The 17,800-nt window shown below is 43.1% G+C and overlaps 2 protein-coding genes across 2 annotated transcripts; both read right to left on the reverse strand.

Moving 5' to 3' along the window:
- Nucleotides 1-2,197: 2,197 nt before the first annotated feature.
- Nucleotides 2,198-7,761, reverse strand: LOC134532108 (large ribosomal subunit protein P1). The gene is made up of 4 exons (XM_063368416.1): nt 7,518-7,761; nt 7,283-7,439; nt 5,331-5,429; nt 2,198-2,297 (listed from the first exon to the last, which is right to left on the reverse strand). Exons 1-4 carry the CDS (start codon nt 7,587-7,589, stop codon nt 2,284-2,286), a joined length of 342 nt encoding a protein of 113 aa, XP_063224486.1. The 5' UTR covers nt 7,590-7,761; the 3' UTR covers nt 2,198-2,283.
- A 5,182-nt stretch (nt 7,762-12,943) lies between these two features.
- LOC134532317 (basic proline-rich protein-like) lies at nt 12,944-14,068 on the reverse strand. The gene has a single exon (XM_063368735.1). The coding sequence runs from the start codon at nt 14,066-14,068 to the stop codon at nt 12,944-12,946; it is 1,125 nt and encodes a 374-aa protein (XP_063224805.1).
- Nucleotides 14,069-17,800: the final 3,732 nt, after the last annotated feature.

The raw sequence follows: 17,800 nt of genomic DNA on the forward strand, positions 1-17,800 counted from the left end.
TGCATGATTATTAAAAAGTACATCATGCCAAGTTTTCAGTTAACACCTAAGTTTTTATATGTTCTAAAAATTTATGTAATTAGTTTTACAGTAAAAATTACTATACTGTTCGTATTTTTCTTAGATGAAAATTACCGCAGTTTCAAAAAACCCTAACTTTTCGAAAACAAGTGGCAAAAGAAAAATTAAAAAAAAAAGTCTCAGAAATTTCGGTTTGAACGGCAGCACCAAAAACGTTAATGCAATAATTATAAACTACAGCCAAACTTCCAACAAATTTATTTATTATTTAAACAGAATACAGAAATGTAGTGTTTGGAGACAAGTCATTTTTTAAAGGCAATTCAATGAAACCTGCACTAAAAAAAATTCTTATCTTCCAATTTAATAAATACCATAGAAACTAAATATTCAAAATCATTAGTATAGTATTACTTACTCCAAAAAGTTTTCAGAAAAGCAGGTAAAGTTATCTAAAAATCAATGTTAACTAACTTCAATATTGTCAAAATTCAACCCCATTAGCACATGAATCAAGGGGGAGTGACAGTACCGAAAGATACCAACTTGGTTTCAATAGTATTTTAGCTGTACCATTTATTTAAAATCATACTGTATAATATTGAAAACTGACCATAAAGGCATAGACCCAACATAAAGAGATTATCAAAATTCATCACAAAATGCATGGTGACATATCACAGCCCAATAATAAATAAAGTACTTTAACACCAATGACTTCAAAATTGATAACTAATGTAAACAATATCACCTAAATACTGTTGAAACCCACTTAACATTAATCACTCTACATAAATTGAACCAAGCAAATTATGTACTTTGAATGGAAGCCAAGTTCTTCATCTTTGTATCAAATGGGCAGTACATTAGGTCTACCAATCCTTGCTTGGTTCTATCCTTTAAGTAACCCTACTTAATTAGTTCCAGAAAAGCAGTGAATGTTTACGTCAAGTTTTCTTCGGTAGTAAATTCTATTTTAAAGACATTATTTACTCATTTTTGCTCAAGTCGACTATATTTGTAAGCTGCTATCAAGTACCATATTCACATGAAAATAGATCGACCCCAACAACAAAATAACCACTAATTAGTATACAAGTCAAGGTTCCAAGAAAAATTAACTCACCTTTTTTCTCTCCTTGCTTAGTCACAGTACAGATTTGCAAATATAAAAAAATCTGTATATTCTTACCCAAATCTCTTGAGAATTAGAACTGTTTAATATTCATCATTAATTATGCTTCTATTGAAAATATTTAAAAAAAAATCAAAATTCTGTAATTTTTATCTTTTTTTTTCTCAATACACTGCTAATAATTTTCCCCATCTCTCTCACTGCTGAGTCTTGATCACACCACACACATGTATTTTGCAACTCTGTAAATAGAGTATCTAACATAAATGGTTGTTCAAGAAACTCTTCTTAATTTCAGGTTAATACTGTAATTACATTTATTTGTCATGAGTTTCATACTAATCTTTCCGCTGCCATTACATTTACATTACTAAATGTAAATAGTTATTCAATCTTCTAAAAAAACACATATGCTTTAAAAAAAGGTTTGTGTTAATCTCAACTGTCGTAAACTGCAGGAAACACCACATAGGCATGTGCACAACCAATTTATTTGCCGGGGGAAAAAAACACATACACTAGCATCAAGACAAAGAGGTTGAGTCATCAACTTGCTTGAAATTGCTGGATTCAACTTTGTTGATCAACTAGGATTTTAATATTTATCAATGATTAACACTTATTTTAGATGGTAAATTAAGTTACTAAATACACAAAGCTAATATGTTTTTAATATTATAAGTATAAAAATAAACGGACAAAAAAACTTAGCGTATATTTTTTAAATGATTTCATGAAATTTCCCACAAAAAAACCATTAATATTTCACAACCAAAAATTGTTTTGCTTTAATAACCGTTCTTTAAACAAAAGCATGTTTGTAACTAATAGCTAGAGACATGTGAGATTATCAAAATCACTCACTTTTCAGCAACAGTTTTACAATTTAAAAAAAACTCTTGGAGCATACTCAATGAGACCAATAAAAATTACTATGTTTTAGAAGTGGACAAAGCAAAAGTTGTACACGTAGCAAGCATTATCTGATATCAGGACTATGTGAAATGCAGGAATGGTGCACACCAATAAAACAATTGTCAATTTTAGCTGATTATATATTCAAAAATATTCAACCAAACACAAGACACACACAACCAAACCAGTCTTCCTGGAGTCCAGTCGCCCAACTAGTCGAACAGACCTGCCAACCAAACACAGCCACAGTTAGTTTACAAGTCGACACCAGCCATTGCACATTCCCTTTCACTCTGCAAACCAGGGTCAGGAAAAAGCCTGTTTTTTTTTAATTACTTTAGTTATTTCGGTTCTCAGCATGTTCAAATGAAAGCCATATTACAAATCCCGCTTTCTGCAACTCATGTTGAACCAGAAAGATAACATGTAAGAACGGAATTCCAGCAAATCTGCACATCTGACTGGGACTTAACCGAGGAAGGGTTTTTCTCTTCACAGTACAGTTCAGGATTTCCCACAAAATATATTTTTAATATTTTTTTTTTGACTACAATTTACTAATTAATTTTACTTTAGAAGAGTATTTAGCCGAGTACAATTTACGACGATTGAATTTTCATTAGTATATAATTATTTGTTCCCGTAAATCACAAGAGACAATAAGCAAACTATTGTTAATAGAGTAAAATTAGACCATACTTTAAGATTTATTAAGATATTCTATTTGAAATTATATTTTTAAAAAATATTTTGGTTTTTTTATAAAATAACCAAACCTTTCCACACACCCTCATAACATCTGGAAGACATCATTAGCATCAGGTCGTTGCCCCAGAACTGTATAATCATTGGGTATGAGCACTCCGCTTTCCAGCTCGCGAACATACTCCCATTACTAAAGTAGTACACCAATCCGTTACTTAGCACAACTATTTCGTTCCTAAAAATACTCCTGTTATTCAAAATAGCGTATTCTGAAGCATTAGTTTCCATAAACAGCAAGGCTAATTTATTTAATGTGTTCCAAAATTGTAAAGGAAAATACACCTTACATAATATAAATGTGTTTAATAACACTCAACTATAAATATTTCACACCATTTATCTTTATATGCCTCTCATAGCACTTTGTATGACAAATACGACACCCCGTAATGGGAGATACGTGGTTATGTACTTTACCGTCAGTCGGTTGTCTGACTTGCCCGCCCAGGCATGACCTTCAACTCACGTTGCGTACTTTCAAACCATCCTTTACTGACAGTGAAACCGATATTACTGTCCGGATAATTACATTATAATTTTTCAAAAATTAAAGTGCTTGTTCGTGTATCACCACCTGGTTCACATCAATCCTGTCAGGACAATGATTATTTTTTTCATTGCAACATTCATTTAACAACCTTTTCCACGGAATCATCTGTTCATTTCTGTTTCGGTATCTAACGTTAAAATATATTCCCGCTAGAACAACCCACATCAGGCTTTATATAAAATTTTGGTAAGGGTCCTTATTTTGTACGATTGTGCGCACAGTTGACTTGCTTAAAACTCAAGTGCGACCAACATAAGCGTAGCCTTCATGACAATCTGCGTGCCGTAATACTTCTAGTTTTGTCTCAAATACTTGAACATGGTGCATTATGAGTGATCAAGCACGTACAGTTACCAGCAGCTGAATGGGCAGACAGTGCTTTTGTTTGAGTGAATTCCCTGCCACTGGCTATCTATGGCCAGGCGACAACGGTACGGCACGGCGGCATACGCACGGACGTAAAAACATTTGGTCCTTTACACTCCATAGCAGCACTTTAACTTGCCATAGCTGATGTTAGTACAACAGCCGATAGCGTAGTCAGACCTGCACGCATCTCTTCCCCCCTTGTTTGGCTACCTGTATCCCACGGCACATCTGTTGTTTACAGAAGTTGAAACAGACTTCGTGGTGTCGTGCCCGTCTTTTTTTTTTGCCTGTGGAGATTTCGCTCCAACTGAAATTTACAGACGTGATATTCAAGACTGGGGCAGTAAAATTCACATCGCGCTAAATGAATCCGCGAAATCTAAAGACGTGCTAAGTGAGGAATAGGTGTAAACACATCCTGCTGAACAGAAAGATAACATCTAAGAACTTAAGTCCAGCAAATCTGCACATCTGACAAGACTTAACCAGAGAAAGGGTATTTCCCCACAGAATGGTTATTCACAGTATAGTTCAGGATTTCCCACAAATTATATTTTTAATAGGTAATTTTTTTCCTTCTTTATTTACACTTTTGACTACAATTTACTAATTAATTTTACTTTAGGAGTATTTAGCTGGGTATAATTTATAACTTATTCTGATAATTTAAATGATTGGATCTTGATTAGTATGTAATTATTTGTTCCCGTAAATCACAAGAAACAATGAGCTAACTATTGTTATTAGAGTAAAATTAGACCTTACATTAAGATTTATTAAGATATCATATTTAAAATTACATTTTTTTTAAATATTTTGGTTTTTCTATAAAAACCAAACCTTGTCACAACCCCTCATAACATCTGGAAGACATCATTAGCATCAGGTCGTTGCCCCAGAACTGTATAATCATTGGGTTTGAGCACTCTGCTTTCCAGTTCGTAAATATACTCCCATTACTAAAGTAATAAGACTGCAACCATGACAGAGGAACACCATCAGGGAGACTTTGAGAAAATAAAGAGTTGTTTAGGGGACGTAATGTGCTTGCTTTTAAAAGAAAGATACCTGCAGCATTAAGCACATGTGTTTGAAATGACGTGAATACCAGACCTATGAAAGCCATCTGCAATACAAGGTTAAGCAAGTCTTATCAATAGGGTTGTGCAATTATTCAATACTGCAATCAATAAAATTAATTCATGTCATTTCTATTTTGATAATAAATCCCTTTGAAAAATGTTGATAAAAAAAAATATTTTTTAGTTAAATGAACATTGAAATGACTACGAAAATTAATTTGGCGTATATGAAGTTACTATACAATTTTGAAGTTTTACACTCTTTAAGTGGAAATGGAAATAAAACTGTAAATTTGCTGTTTATATACTTTCAATTTCATTTTTTTTTTTTAATGCTTAGCATCATATTGATTCAGTCGATGCCTGTATGGTTTACGCATAATACGTAGTCAAAAACAGACAAGTTATTTTCATCAAGAATGTTCCTCCCGACCGACTACCGTGCGAACGAGCTCCGCTCAAATAGTCAGACGGGACGCGAGACGCGACTCACCGAAGCCCATGTCGTCGTCCGACTCCTCCGACTCGTCCTTCTTGGCCTCCTCCTTCTTCTCCGGGGCGGCGGCCTCCGGCGCGGCGGCCGCGGCAGGCGCTGAGGACAAGACACGGGCGTGAGCACGGCCCTGCGCGGCTTCGCACGGCCCCCCACACGCATAAGCCGCGCCCTCATAACCACAGCTGTCATCACTAGTCAGCAGCTAATACATGCTTCTATAATCACTGGGCACGGCAGTCGTACAAACCTCCAGACGCAAGAGCGTGAATCCTTCTAAACTGACCAGGTGAGACCAACAGAGATCCATCTTAGATATGCAAGTTTGAGTTGAAACACTCACACTCTTTCTCTCTCATACTTTCAATCTCTCAATCTCTCACACTCTCAATCTCTCACACTCTCAATCTCTCACACTCTCAATCTCTCACACTCTCAATCTCTCACACTCTCAATCTCTCACACTCTCAATCTCTCACACTCTCAATCTCTCACACTCTCAATCTCTCACACTCTCAATCTCTCATACTTTCTAGCAGTGCAGGAAAAGCTAATTAATTTGGAACCATGGCCTCATTCTGAGAAAAATACCAAATACCTACAAGCACATAAAAAAAACACAATCGGGCAGAGGTGGTGAAAATGTATCACCACAATACACACGCCTGACATCACAAGACCAGTAGATAATGCACACAAACCTAAAATCACAAAGCACTTCATCTCTCGACGCCAGCAGAAATGCCGTAGGAAAACAAAAGCAGGACTAACAAGTCTTCAGAATGTAGGTCTAGTATCTTGCTACTAACACCACCTTGCTCCACAGGAACAACACTTAAGTAATTGCTTAAACATGTCTATTGTAATCACGTATCCAAGTTAATCCCTCGATCCTGACAGCATGATCCTGATGTATTATTTGTACATGCTTTCTATTTACTTTTAACAAATAATTAGGTTAGGCCATATAAAAATTTTCATGAAAATGGTCGGTTAGGTTAGCTACATTTACAATATGTACTTAAACCAGCATGGATGTATTATTATATTTGGTTAGCTAATTTAACATGCTGTAAAATCATTTGAATGGCTAGTTAGGAATTACCAATTTAAAATGTAGTTAATTTATTTAACTGCCCTAATATTTTAGCCACAAAGTTCAAAAAAATGTCAATATTAACCTCAAATTATTACTTTCGCTACAATTCCTCTGTTGCAGAGCTTTTCTCTTGCAGTTACTCCAAAATTCCCATTACTTCATGGCCCTGCCCGCTTCAAAGTTTCTGAGAACCCAGAAGGAATTTAAAATATACTTAAATGGCTAAAAAATTATTTAGCTGGGCTTCCTTTAGATTTGAAAAGCCAAACTTGGGATTTTCCTTTAAAAATACCTCGGAAAATTGAACATTTTAGTAGCAGTTACTAGGAAATATAACAAATAACGGTAATTGTTAAATTTCACATATCCAAGTATAATCCCTTAATCCTGATGGCATTATCCTGTATGATTGATCATGTGGTACATGCTGCATACTGCTTTTGGTACATCAAAAGATCCTGCTTAAAACATATTACAATACAATGTTAAAAAGTATTAAAAAAATTCGGGATTTTTATTTGAAATAATACCATCAACATTCATTGTTAATCCCAATTTTTGTTGTATCCAGGATCTTTAGATGTACTAAATTAAAACAGCAGGCAGCATGTACCATATGATCAATCATCAAGGACCATGCAATTAAGATCAAGTGATATGACTTTGATACGTTATGCGAAACTTGGTTTCACATGAGTTATTCGATTCCATTAACCCCCGGAATCGGGGACTTTTCAACATTTACCGTGCTTTGTCCTGTGCTTCGAGGCCACCCGACAATGGGTGGTATCGCAAGTTACAGTAATAGTTAATAGCAGCTGTGCGCCCTCAGAACAACTCAAAGAAACAGTACCTGCTACTCCAACAGCGGGTCCCGCGCCTACTCCCGACCCGACATTGGTGATCAGATCCTTCACGCTGATGCCTTCCAGGGCTTTGGCGAACAAACCCGGCCAGTACGGTTCCACGTCCACATTCGCCGCTTTCAGGATCGTCTGGATCTTCTCACCCTGAGGAAGAAGACACGGCAAATCACGACCCTGTCACGAGTCACGCCACGGCATGATCCAGTGAGGTTACAGACTTACCGTAATTGCTACATCGTCATCCGCCAAGATGAGCGAAGAGTACACACAAGCCAACTCCGCCTTAGAACTCATTTTAGTTAGATTTAGTTAGACGATGGTATGAATTCTTGATGCAAGTCGCCGATTAATCGGACTTTAACTTTACAGAACAAGCATCAAAAAAGTCAACACACCGGAAGAAATACTTTTCACATCAAGTACCAGAGACGGAAGTGAACAGATCATAAGCGTTATGGAGATTTTTTTTGGTAGAAATGCCATGAAAGTATAATATACAGCCATGATAATGGAATCTATTCTCAACATTTAGTTAAAACATTTCTTACCGATTAACTTTTTCGAAAAACTCTTAATTCTAGAAAAATAAAAAATATATTAAGAATAGCACTATTTAAATTATGCGACAAAAATTAATAAAGTTAAAAAAATTAATTTAAAGAATAAAAAATTTATAATATGGCAGCGAGATAAGGGCTTTAAATAAAGTAAACGAGGCTGTATGCAAGGCATTAGTATAGTAGTATAGTAGTTTTATTGTCCAAGTCGACTACAAAAATATTAAAAGGTGAAGGAGAAAAAATCAAGACAGAAATGAAGTACCTGGGTAATAAATCAATGAAGAAAACAAAGGCAGCAAGGGAAGCGCACATAGAAATGCTAATGGGTGAAAGGAGGAAAGTAAATGGGACACATCTTTACGATTATGTACAAAAATTGAAGGTAGATGAGAGAATAGCAGCGCTCAGGGAACAGAGAGATAGGAAAACCAAACTTGCTACAAGAGAAGTACCTATTGACGTCCCTCTGCTTTAGGTCCCTGATTCCCCGTTTGTGTAATTGCCCTGTCTTGCCCGTGCAGCTCTCGTCGGTGAGGTGTGGGCCCAGGCCAATGTGGCCGGGACCGGGAAATACGGGACCTGGAGGGAGTTTTAGGTGAGGAGGAAGAATGGTAGGCAGTTCCAAAGATAACTCGGTGTTGAATGTTCCACGAGCCCCTTTTACTGTCGCTTAGAGAGCCTGCCGCAGCCTGGCGGACCCGTCGCGGAACGAGCGCCCTCTCCGCTGCGACCCGGACTCCCGGAAGAAAGTCTCGTCCGTTAACACGTCCCAACACAAACTGGGAAGTTTCTCCCGTAACAAAGGCCCCGATTAAGGTTACTCCAATGATGTGCAACGCGTGCGCAGCCTGTTACGTAAAAGTCTCGTACTGACTGCGAGGTTCGGCGGTCCGTAACTGCGCGTACGCGGCCTATGACAGCCGTCTGGTGACGTCCCGCAAAACTCGTAAAACTCAATATGGTGAGCGAAGCAACGGATGCAGCTCGGCTGCAGCGACAACCCGTGATTTTACACTGTCATCGGTCCACGAGCTGAGAAGACGCGCCTCACGAGCAGCGCGGAGCGGCGTGTACATCTGTCCTCGACCGCGCTCAGAACACCACTGCCCTTCCCCGCCCGCCAGCGGACCGAGGCCCGCGGGCCGCGGAGGAGGGGAGGGGAAATCGGCCGGCGTGGGAGAGGCCCACCCCGCGATGCGCCAGGCTGCGATTACATTACTAGCACGGCGAAACACTTGAGAAAAATCACAGAATTATTTACACATGAATTAATAAGTTACGATTACAAAATATACACAATTGTTGAGGCTCGTGATTGTTTAAAAATACATAAAAACCATACTTATTTACACACAAAAAGAAGCCCACTGGCATACTAGGGCGCACGCGGGTGCGTCCCCGACCGTCGCACTTCACAGTCAGTGCACTAGTATTGCAAGAGAGGACGTTGACGAGGCATAACGGCCTGAAGGAGCCGAGGAGACACTTGGGTCGACGTCACTATGTATTTGTATGGAAAGTGGCATGGGAAGGCAGGAAAGAAGCTAATGTGGGTTTTAGAATTATGGTTGTAAGAGGTGCAAAACGGATTAGGAATTTGAATGGGAGTTAGACTGATGGGCTGGATGGGATAGGGCACAGTCACCTTAGGTTAGGAGGTACGGAGATATGGCGATACCAAACGGTGATGTACCAGCAATCCTTGGGAAAGGGAAATACGCCAAAGTAATGGATAGAAGAAGTGGTGGTACTGATTTACAAAAAAAGGTAGTGATAAGGCAAATACAGGAAATTACAGGCCAGTCAGCCTGACATCCTGCGTAGGGAAGATAATAGAGAAGCTTGTTGGCTGATATGTGGGAAGAGGTGGAAATGAATCATTTAGGGTGGATTGATACGATACAGCATAGTTTCAGGAGAGGGTTCTAGTGTTAAAGGCAGATGGTGGGGTTTGCTGGAGAAGTAATGGATTGTGTTGGGGGAAACAGAAAGACACAATATTCATCGACTTTGAAAAGGTGTCACATAAGAGGTTAATGGAGAAGGAACAGTTGGTAAAAGATGGCAAGGTGATAATTTGGGTAAGGAATTTCCTTAGAGATAGAAAACAGATGCTGTTTTTGGGGGGAGGAAAGGTATGAAGTGACACCAGTAGTGCTGCAGGCGAGAGTGTTGGGGCCCCTGTTGATGATAATGATGAACTACATAGGAGAGAAAAGGGAAGCCAGGATCAGATTGTTTGTGGATGATTGTGTGGTGTATGAGGTGGTTTGGGAAGGAGTACATATGCAGAAGAATCTGATCAGGCTATAAAGATAGATAAGAATTGAATGTCACTGAATGTTGGAAATATAAAGGTGGTTAGATTTCTGAGGAAGAGGGAGTAAAAGAAAGAAGTCTTAACACATCAGTACCCATTCCAGTGTTGAGAGAGTAGTGTGTAAAGGTCTTACCTCAGGGTTCAGATATCGTCTGGCTGGGTCATCTGCAATACTTAACCTATCATGCCACTCTGTCGCTCCTAACCTGCCTTTATGAGTATGTGTGATATATTTGGCTCCAACCACACCTTAATTACACAAACCAATTTCTTATATATATATTTAATGTCAATTTTTAGCTATTAAGGGTTAAGAAACTTTAATTATCGTACGCTGTGACATCGACCCAAGTGTCTCCCCAACTACTTCAGGCCGTTATGCCTCGTCAGCGCCCTCTCTTGCTTTAGTGGTGCAGCTCAGTGTTGTGTTTCGATCAGAGATGCACCCGCGTGCGCCCTGGACCGCTCACGGACGGCCATGTATTTGTATTATATTTTTATTTTATTTTATTATTCATTTGTAATTGTATTTGTATTTTATGTGTATAATGTTATTTCAGTGCCTATGTTAGTGTGTGGATCTGCAGCCTGGCCCGCCGCGAACTCGTGTTCTTCCGCGCCGGCCTGCTTCCCCTTCCCCTCCTCCGTGGCCCGCGCGCAGCGGCGCTCGGGCGGGAGGAGTATCAGTCGCTTATTAGCTGCTGCGCGGAGCAGACGTGCTCTCACTCCGCTCCGCTCGAAGTACACATCACGTACGGTCGAGTTTCGCGACTAGCTGAATATTTCACGGGGCTGCCTTCAGTAGTCATACCAGATCGAGTGCTAACTATTTTAGTAATTCGAGAGTCCGAGTCGCGGCGAGGGAGAATCGTTCGTCTCGCAATGTGTCAGCCAGGCTGTGATAGGGCTTCCGCAAATAAAACCCGCTCACGGACACGGACAATACATACTTTTCCTACTACCTTCACCAGTACCTCCAATCTCCCAGAAAAACCCTTCCCTGTCCTACTTATTTCGGTCCCGGCCACGTAGGCCTGAACTCATCACTCTCCGGCTGGAGATACGCGGGCAATTGGACGAGTTCTCAGGGCATCCTTTGACAGGACCAAGTGACATATGGCCAAGGGATGTTAATCCATTGTTCTTTCTCCTCAATCCCCTCTCGACCAATCACTTCGACCTCTGCAAATCAAGCTACCTCTCCGAAGCTGAAGTCACACAGCCAGATGGTCGGTGGGCTGAACACTGACAAAGAAGGCTCATGTCAATGTAGAGCTATAAGGAGCAAGAGATAAATAAGGCAGAAGATTATTAATACCTGAGGGTGACTCTGCAAAATAACCCAGGAAGGACAAAAAAAAGTTCAGCAGGTGGTGAGTAAGGAGAGGAGGGCGAAGGGTTTGCTTTGTCAGGATCCTATAAGGAGGAGGGAGGAGGGTAAGGGAGAATGCATACTCCACATTGGTCAAGCCAGTGATGGAGTATGCGGCCATGATCTGGGATCCTTAACTAGTGTCGCGGTCTGGTCGACTAGTTCCTGACAATGCTGCTGTACTGCCGGCTACTCAGGGTTCGGTAGAGAGGGGGTTCAGGCCGCGTGGCCGAGAAACTTAGTCTCCAGAGATTAAATGAAAACAATTCTAATAAAGTTTGATGGTCCTTTATGTACAAGACCCCGAACACTTTACATGGGGCTGCCACGTTTCCGCCTGTGACTAATTCGAGGTGGGTCGAAACCCGATTCCGCGCACTGATCCAGTTAAGAAAATTACGGGACGTCCCGTCCGTGATAACTATCACTCCCACGGTAAAGAATATATTCCTTAAGACCCGCGCGTGATAGGATGTCTGTCTGACTGTATTCTGCACAGGCCAGAAAGAAATTAAAAGAAAAATAACACAGAACCTAAGACTGCGAATGACCAGGATGAAACAAAGAGTCGCAACTCGCCCGAATTGACAACAGAACACACGTGTGCGAAAAGTAAAACGAAAACTCGCGACCGTAGCTGCTCAACGACAAGCTCGACTGCAAAGTTTATGAAAACGTCTCCGCACGGCAAAAGTCTAGTGGCTCTGCAAATACCGCGCCCGCTTGCCTCACCGTCCCGGAGCGACGTCCCCAAGACGTCCGTCGCCTCTCGTGCCGGGTCCACGACTCCCTCGCACTAGCGCGGAGCGATGACACTCGCGTGACCGCTGTCTGCCGAGTCCTGGCGACGACTGCTTCCCACTCCCCTGCCGCGCCCCAGCGCCCGCGTCTCCCCCCTTCTCCGCGAGCCCGCGGAACACTCTGATTGGTCACAGGCGGAAGCTGCGGCCTTGGCGCCCGGTGAACAATTTAAACTTATAAAATACAAAACCCTTCAATACAGAATTAATTATAATAAAAATATACAAAAAACGTAAAGCAAAAATATATTTATAATAAAATATTAAGTCATATCCTGTAAAGCAAACATACGTCGCACGTCACCGACACTTGCGTCGCACAACACACTCAAGAGATGGCGCTGGCGAGGCATAACGGCCTGAAGGAGCCGGGAGACACTTGGGTCGACGTCAAATGCCCCCCCTCCGACGAGGCCGTTATGTCCGGGAGCGCCACTCATTTACCCGCATGGACGTGATGCATTGGGTCGCTGTACTGGAACACTGACCTGGTGTGTCCGGCATCGTCGTGGTGTCCGCGCTGACCATACCTGCTGCCATGGGGGAGGCCGAGAAGGGCGGCGGCGGCGGTGTGGCGGCGCCTTCAGCGGCAGGTGTCATGCGCTCCAGGTGGCTCGCGTGGCGGGCGGCGGCGGTGTGGCGGCGCCTTCCACGGCAGGTGTCGGCGCGCCCCAGGTGGCTCGCGTGGCGGGCGGCGTCGTGCCCCAGGTGGTGCGCGTGGCAGGTGGCGGTGGTGTGTTGGCGCCTTCTGCATCAGGCGGCGGCATGCCCCAGGTGGTGCGTGTGGCAGGCGGCGTCGTGCCCCAGGTGGTGCGCGTGGCAGGTGGCGGTGGTGTCGGCGCCTTCTGCGTCAGGCGGCGGCGTGCCCCAGGTGGTGCGCGTGGCGGGCCGCGGCGGTGTGGCAGTGCCTTCAGAGGCACGTGTGATGGGTGTAGGTGGCGCCGGGTTGACTGTGAATGGCTCGACAGGTGGCTGATTCCCTTGAGAGTGTTGCAAAATCGTCGTTTTGCGAAGCCGTTCCGTGCCAGCAGCTTTCTCAGCACCGGTGGGCGGCGCCGTCGGGGTAGTTCCTCCAGGTGATCTTGTGTTGTTTTGTCCTCTGGTGGACGTGGCAGCACGGCCGGTTCGCACCGCGTCAGCCCACTGTGAGCCTTCACGGCAGTTGGGGGCGGCGGCGTCGGTGGTGGTGGTGCGATGACCACGGCATGGTATGGCGTTGACTCGGCAGTCTCGCAGTGTGTTGTCTCGCTGACGATGTTGCCCGACGTCGCAACAGCAATCCACTGGTCAGCTGGGGGCGGCGATGTCGGAGGCGGCGTCTGGAGTGGTAGCGTCGGTTGCGGCTGCGTCTGGTGCAGCGGCATCTGGTGTGTTGGCGTCTGTTTTGGCGGCGTCTGTTGCCGCGGCATCTGGTGTGGTGGCGGCGTCTGTTGTGGCAGCGTCTGTTGCGGCGGCGTCTGGTGTGGTGGCGGCGGCATCTGTTGCGGCGGCGTCTGGTGTGGTGGCGGCGTCTGTTGAACTGTCGTCTCACGCAATGGCCACGTGTCGGCGTCCGCACAGTACAACTTCATTCGGCACGGTTCACATGTAAAGCCAAACATCCACGCCTCTTCACGAGCGGTCGGATGTAAACATTCCTCGTGCCTCAGATTCCCACACTCCTCGCAGAACCACCCATCAGGTGTCCCGCCGGGGCATGAAGGCGCACCGCATTTCGTCATGCTGTACATCCGGTATTCGAAACAAAATCCACATTCATAATTGGTAAAGTGCTCGCAACTCTCGCCTGACTCTGGAAAGTCTGCGTCGGCCCACGACTCATATGCTTCCTGGAAGTCGTTCATGATTGTCACGACGTGTAGCCTCTGTGTCGTAGTCGCGATCGCTCAATCTCAGTCACGTCTCGGGGCGTTTGCTCAGGCGACAGCAGGTTCCCGTTCCACTCTCGACTCGTGCACGTCTTGTCTCGTCATCCACACCACTCGCCCTGCTCGTAGTTATCTGCCATTATCCGTTACTCGTCTTCCCGGCGTATTCAATCTCCGCCTTATCTCGTATCTTCCCGCGACTTTATCTCCCCCAGGTCGGCGATCTCTTCTCGTCGCGAGATACCTGATCCACGCGGCCAGCTATAAGCCGCGCTGCTCCGCCGCGCGAAATACGATGCCGGCGTGAGACGCCCCGCGTTATCTTGCTCCCGCGCCGCTGTGTCGCGCCCGTTTCGTGCGCAGCTGCTCCCACGTCTCACGACTGTCTCCGCGTCTCGTCTCGCCCCGCACACAATGTCCGAAAAAACTATGTCCAATGTCCCGCGAACTACGACTTTTGCCACTGTTCAATGTTCCGCATGCGTAGTCAACCTAGACAAAGTTCGAAAACGTATTTTGGCTAGGCCACACTAGTTAGGGCGCCACATGTCGTGGTCTGGTCGACTAGTTCCTGACAATCCTGCTGTACTGCCGGCTACTCAGGGTTCGGTAGAGGTGGGTCGAAAAGTATCAACCTGATACTTTGTCACTGATACGCACCTGTATCAGGAACGGCAAACGAGTACACTTGAAAAGTATCAGAGACTTTAGTATCAGTTCAGAATTCACCTGGAACAACACCACGTCCAATGAGCGCAGTACCCGATCGCAGATGACGGTCACTTGGGCGGAGCTTGTGAAAGGGAAGGGAGCAGGAACGACGAATAAGGGATAAAGAAGGGAAAGAATGTAGGGGAGGAAGCGCAGGGGAAGGCGTTGAAGCCTTGAAGGAGAGGCGCAAAGCGATATTGTTACAAGCAGAGCTGCCACTCATGGGTTTTTCCACCCAGATCTGGGTTTTTCCAATGGTGTTTGGGTTTCTGGGTCTTTAAATAATGAATTCCAACAATTCTAGGTTTTTTATAATTTTAATTATTTTTATACCTAAAACAACAATAAAGGTAGTAGCTACTGTATCTGTTGCAATATCTGTTTGATAAATGCAAACAAGTCTATGTGTTTCACACACAAAAATACATATAAACACAAAACTAGTTTTCAAGAAGCTAAGTCGAATATTAAATTAGACACATTCTTCAAAGAGGCTTGCAGAACACAAAACCAATGCAACAATTAACCTTCAAACCAATCTTGTAGAATCAGACTCTAAATAAAGACTAACGTACATGATGCAGTTTTATAAAAACAATTACCGGTTTAAAGAATGCAGTGATGGTGTTTGTTTTGTCATGTATATATTTGTAGGTTTTTTTTATGATATGTGCTGGTCCAAGAATTACTTATACAGCCATTTTGCTGCAGTGTAATTTTCTTGTATTGGTTGTATTTAACCATTTTTAGTCTTGTAAGTTAATTAATTAATTGTTTTATATTAAAACCAGTTATGTTTATATTTTTGAATTAGTACGCAAACATTTTCAACGATAGCATTTTAGACGCATCTGGGTTTTTTACCCATGTGTCTGGGTTTTTTTGTAGGTTATCTAGGTTTTTCATGAATATCAGAGTGGCAGCCCTGGTTACAAGTCGTTTTGTTTATTGTCCTACTTAAAAGTACGCTCAGTGCGCAGTGCGTGCACCGTCTCGTTCAATAATAAAACTAATGAAATTTTAATATTAAAAAGTACATTAATACAAGATATAATATTTATATTTATGCACCTAACAGCTATGAAAATGCAAATAAATTCTCAGTTGACACTAATAACAGATGTAATCAACATATGGACTTTCTTTTTTCGAAAACAATTAGTAACTAGTGTTTTTATACATTAAAAATTCACGATTTTATCAAAAATAAAAAATAAAAAAAAACAGATAGGTACATTAGTGAGCATACTATATCAATGTTTTTTCAAATGTTTCTTCAGATTAGTCGATGATTTATAACTAAGTTTTTGTTTACACAAATTACAATTAGCAAACTCATTATTTTCCGTGAAAAAATTCCACACAAATGAAGTCTTTTTCGTGCACTTATCCATTCCTTATTTCACTATAAAGATACTAACTACAAAGCATGACAGCCCGCAACATGGTGATACACGGCCAGGACGAACTGCAGTGAATGTTGAACTGATTGATACTGGTTGTATCAGGCGGGCATGAGAGTATCAGAGTTAGAGAATTACCAGGCGTGATAAATAATGTATCAGATTCTCCTTCCGGTCGCACGGTCTGCGTACGCGGAGCTTTGTTGCCTCCTGGGACCATCTGATACAGAAGTATCAGAGACTTGTAACATGGTACAATGCTGTATCAGTATCAGGTTGGAACAGATACCGAAAATTGCTGTCACAACCCACCTCTAGGGTTCGGTAGAGAGGGGGTTCAGGCCGCGTGGCCGAGGAACTTAGTCTCCAGAGATTAAATGAAAACAATTCTAATAAAGTTTGATGGTCCTTTATGTACAAGACCCCGAACACTTTACATGGGGCTGCCACGTTTCCGCCTGTGACTAATTCGAGGTGGGTCGAAACCCGATTCCGCGCACTGATCTAGTTAAGAAAATTACGGGACGTCCCGTCCGTGATGACTATCACTCCCACGGTAAAGAATATATTCCTTAAGACCCGCGCGTGATAGGATGTCTGTCTGACTGTTTTCTGCACAGGCCAGAAAGAAATTAAAAGAAAAATAACACAGAACCTAAGACTGCGAATGACCAGGATGAAACAAAGAGTCGCAACTCGCCCGAATTGACAACAGAACACACGTGTGCGAAAAGTAAAACGAAAACTCGCGACCGTAGCTGCTCAACGACAAGCTCGACTGCATGTTTATGAAAACGTCTCCGCACGGCAAAAGTCTAGTGGCTCTGCAAATACCGCGCCCGCTTGCCTCACCGTCTCGGAGCGACGTCCCCAAGACGTCCGTCGCCTCTCGTGCCGGGTCCACGACTCCCTCGCACTAGCGCGGAGCGATGACACTCGCGTGACCGCTGTCTGCCGAGTCCTGGCGACGACTGCTTCCCACTCCCCTGCCGCGACCCAGCGCCCGCGTCTCCCCCCCCCTTCTCCGCGAGCCCGCGGAACACTCTGATTGGTCACAGGCGGAAGCCACGGCCTTGGCGCCCGGTGAACAATTAAAACTTATAAAATACAAAACCCTTCAATACAGAATTAATTATAATAAAAATATACAAAAAACGTAAAGCAAAAATATATTTATAATAAAATATTAAGTCATATCCTGTAAAGCAAACAAACGTCGCACGTCACCGACACTTGCGTCGCACAACACACTCAAGAGATGGCGCTGGCGAGGCATAACGGCCTGAAGGAGCCGGGAGAGACTTGGGTCGACGTCACTAGCATATAGCAGCAAGGTGGGTGATAGGTATGTGGCGGATAAGGAAAGATGGAAAAATGTCTAGTTCATCTGAGATGATTATGGAGTTTGGGTGGGAAGTATTATGGGAGGAGGAAGATGGGGAAGTAAGTCAGGTTGTTTAAAATGATAAAG

The sequence above is a fragment of the Bacillus rossius genome, chromosome 5, assembly GCF_032445375.1.
Source record: "Bacillus rossius redtenbacheri isolate Brsri chromosome 5, Brsri_v3, whole genome shotgun sequence".
Taxonomy (NCBI): domain Eukaryota; kingdom Metazoa; phylum Arthropoda; class Insecta; order Phasmatodea; family Bacillidae; genus Bacillus; species Bacillus rossius.

Bases quoted from the DNA above. Each gene is read 5' to 3' on its own strand.
- LOC134532108 (XM_063368416.1), bottom strand. From the start codon at position 7,589: ATGAGTTCTAAGGCGGAGTTGGCTTGTGTGTACTCTTCGCTCATCTTG. The intron at 7,440-7,517 runs GTAAGTCTGTAA...CTTCTTCCTCAG, and splicing joins ATGACGATGTAGCAATTACG to GGTGAGAAGATCCAGACGAT. The intron at 5,430-7,282 runs GTACTGTTTCTT...TCTTGTCCTCAG, and splicing joins ACCCGCTGTTGGAGTAGCAG to CGCCTGCCGCGGCCGCCGCG.
- LOC134532317 (XM_063368735.1), bottom strand. From the start codon at position 14,068: ATGACGAAATGCGGTGCGCCTTCATGCCCCGGCGGGACACCTGATGGG.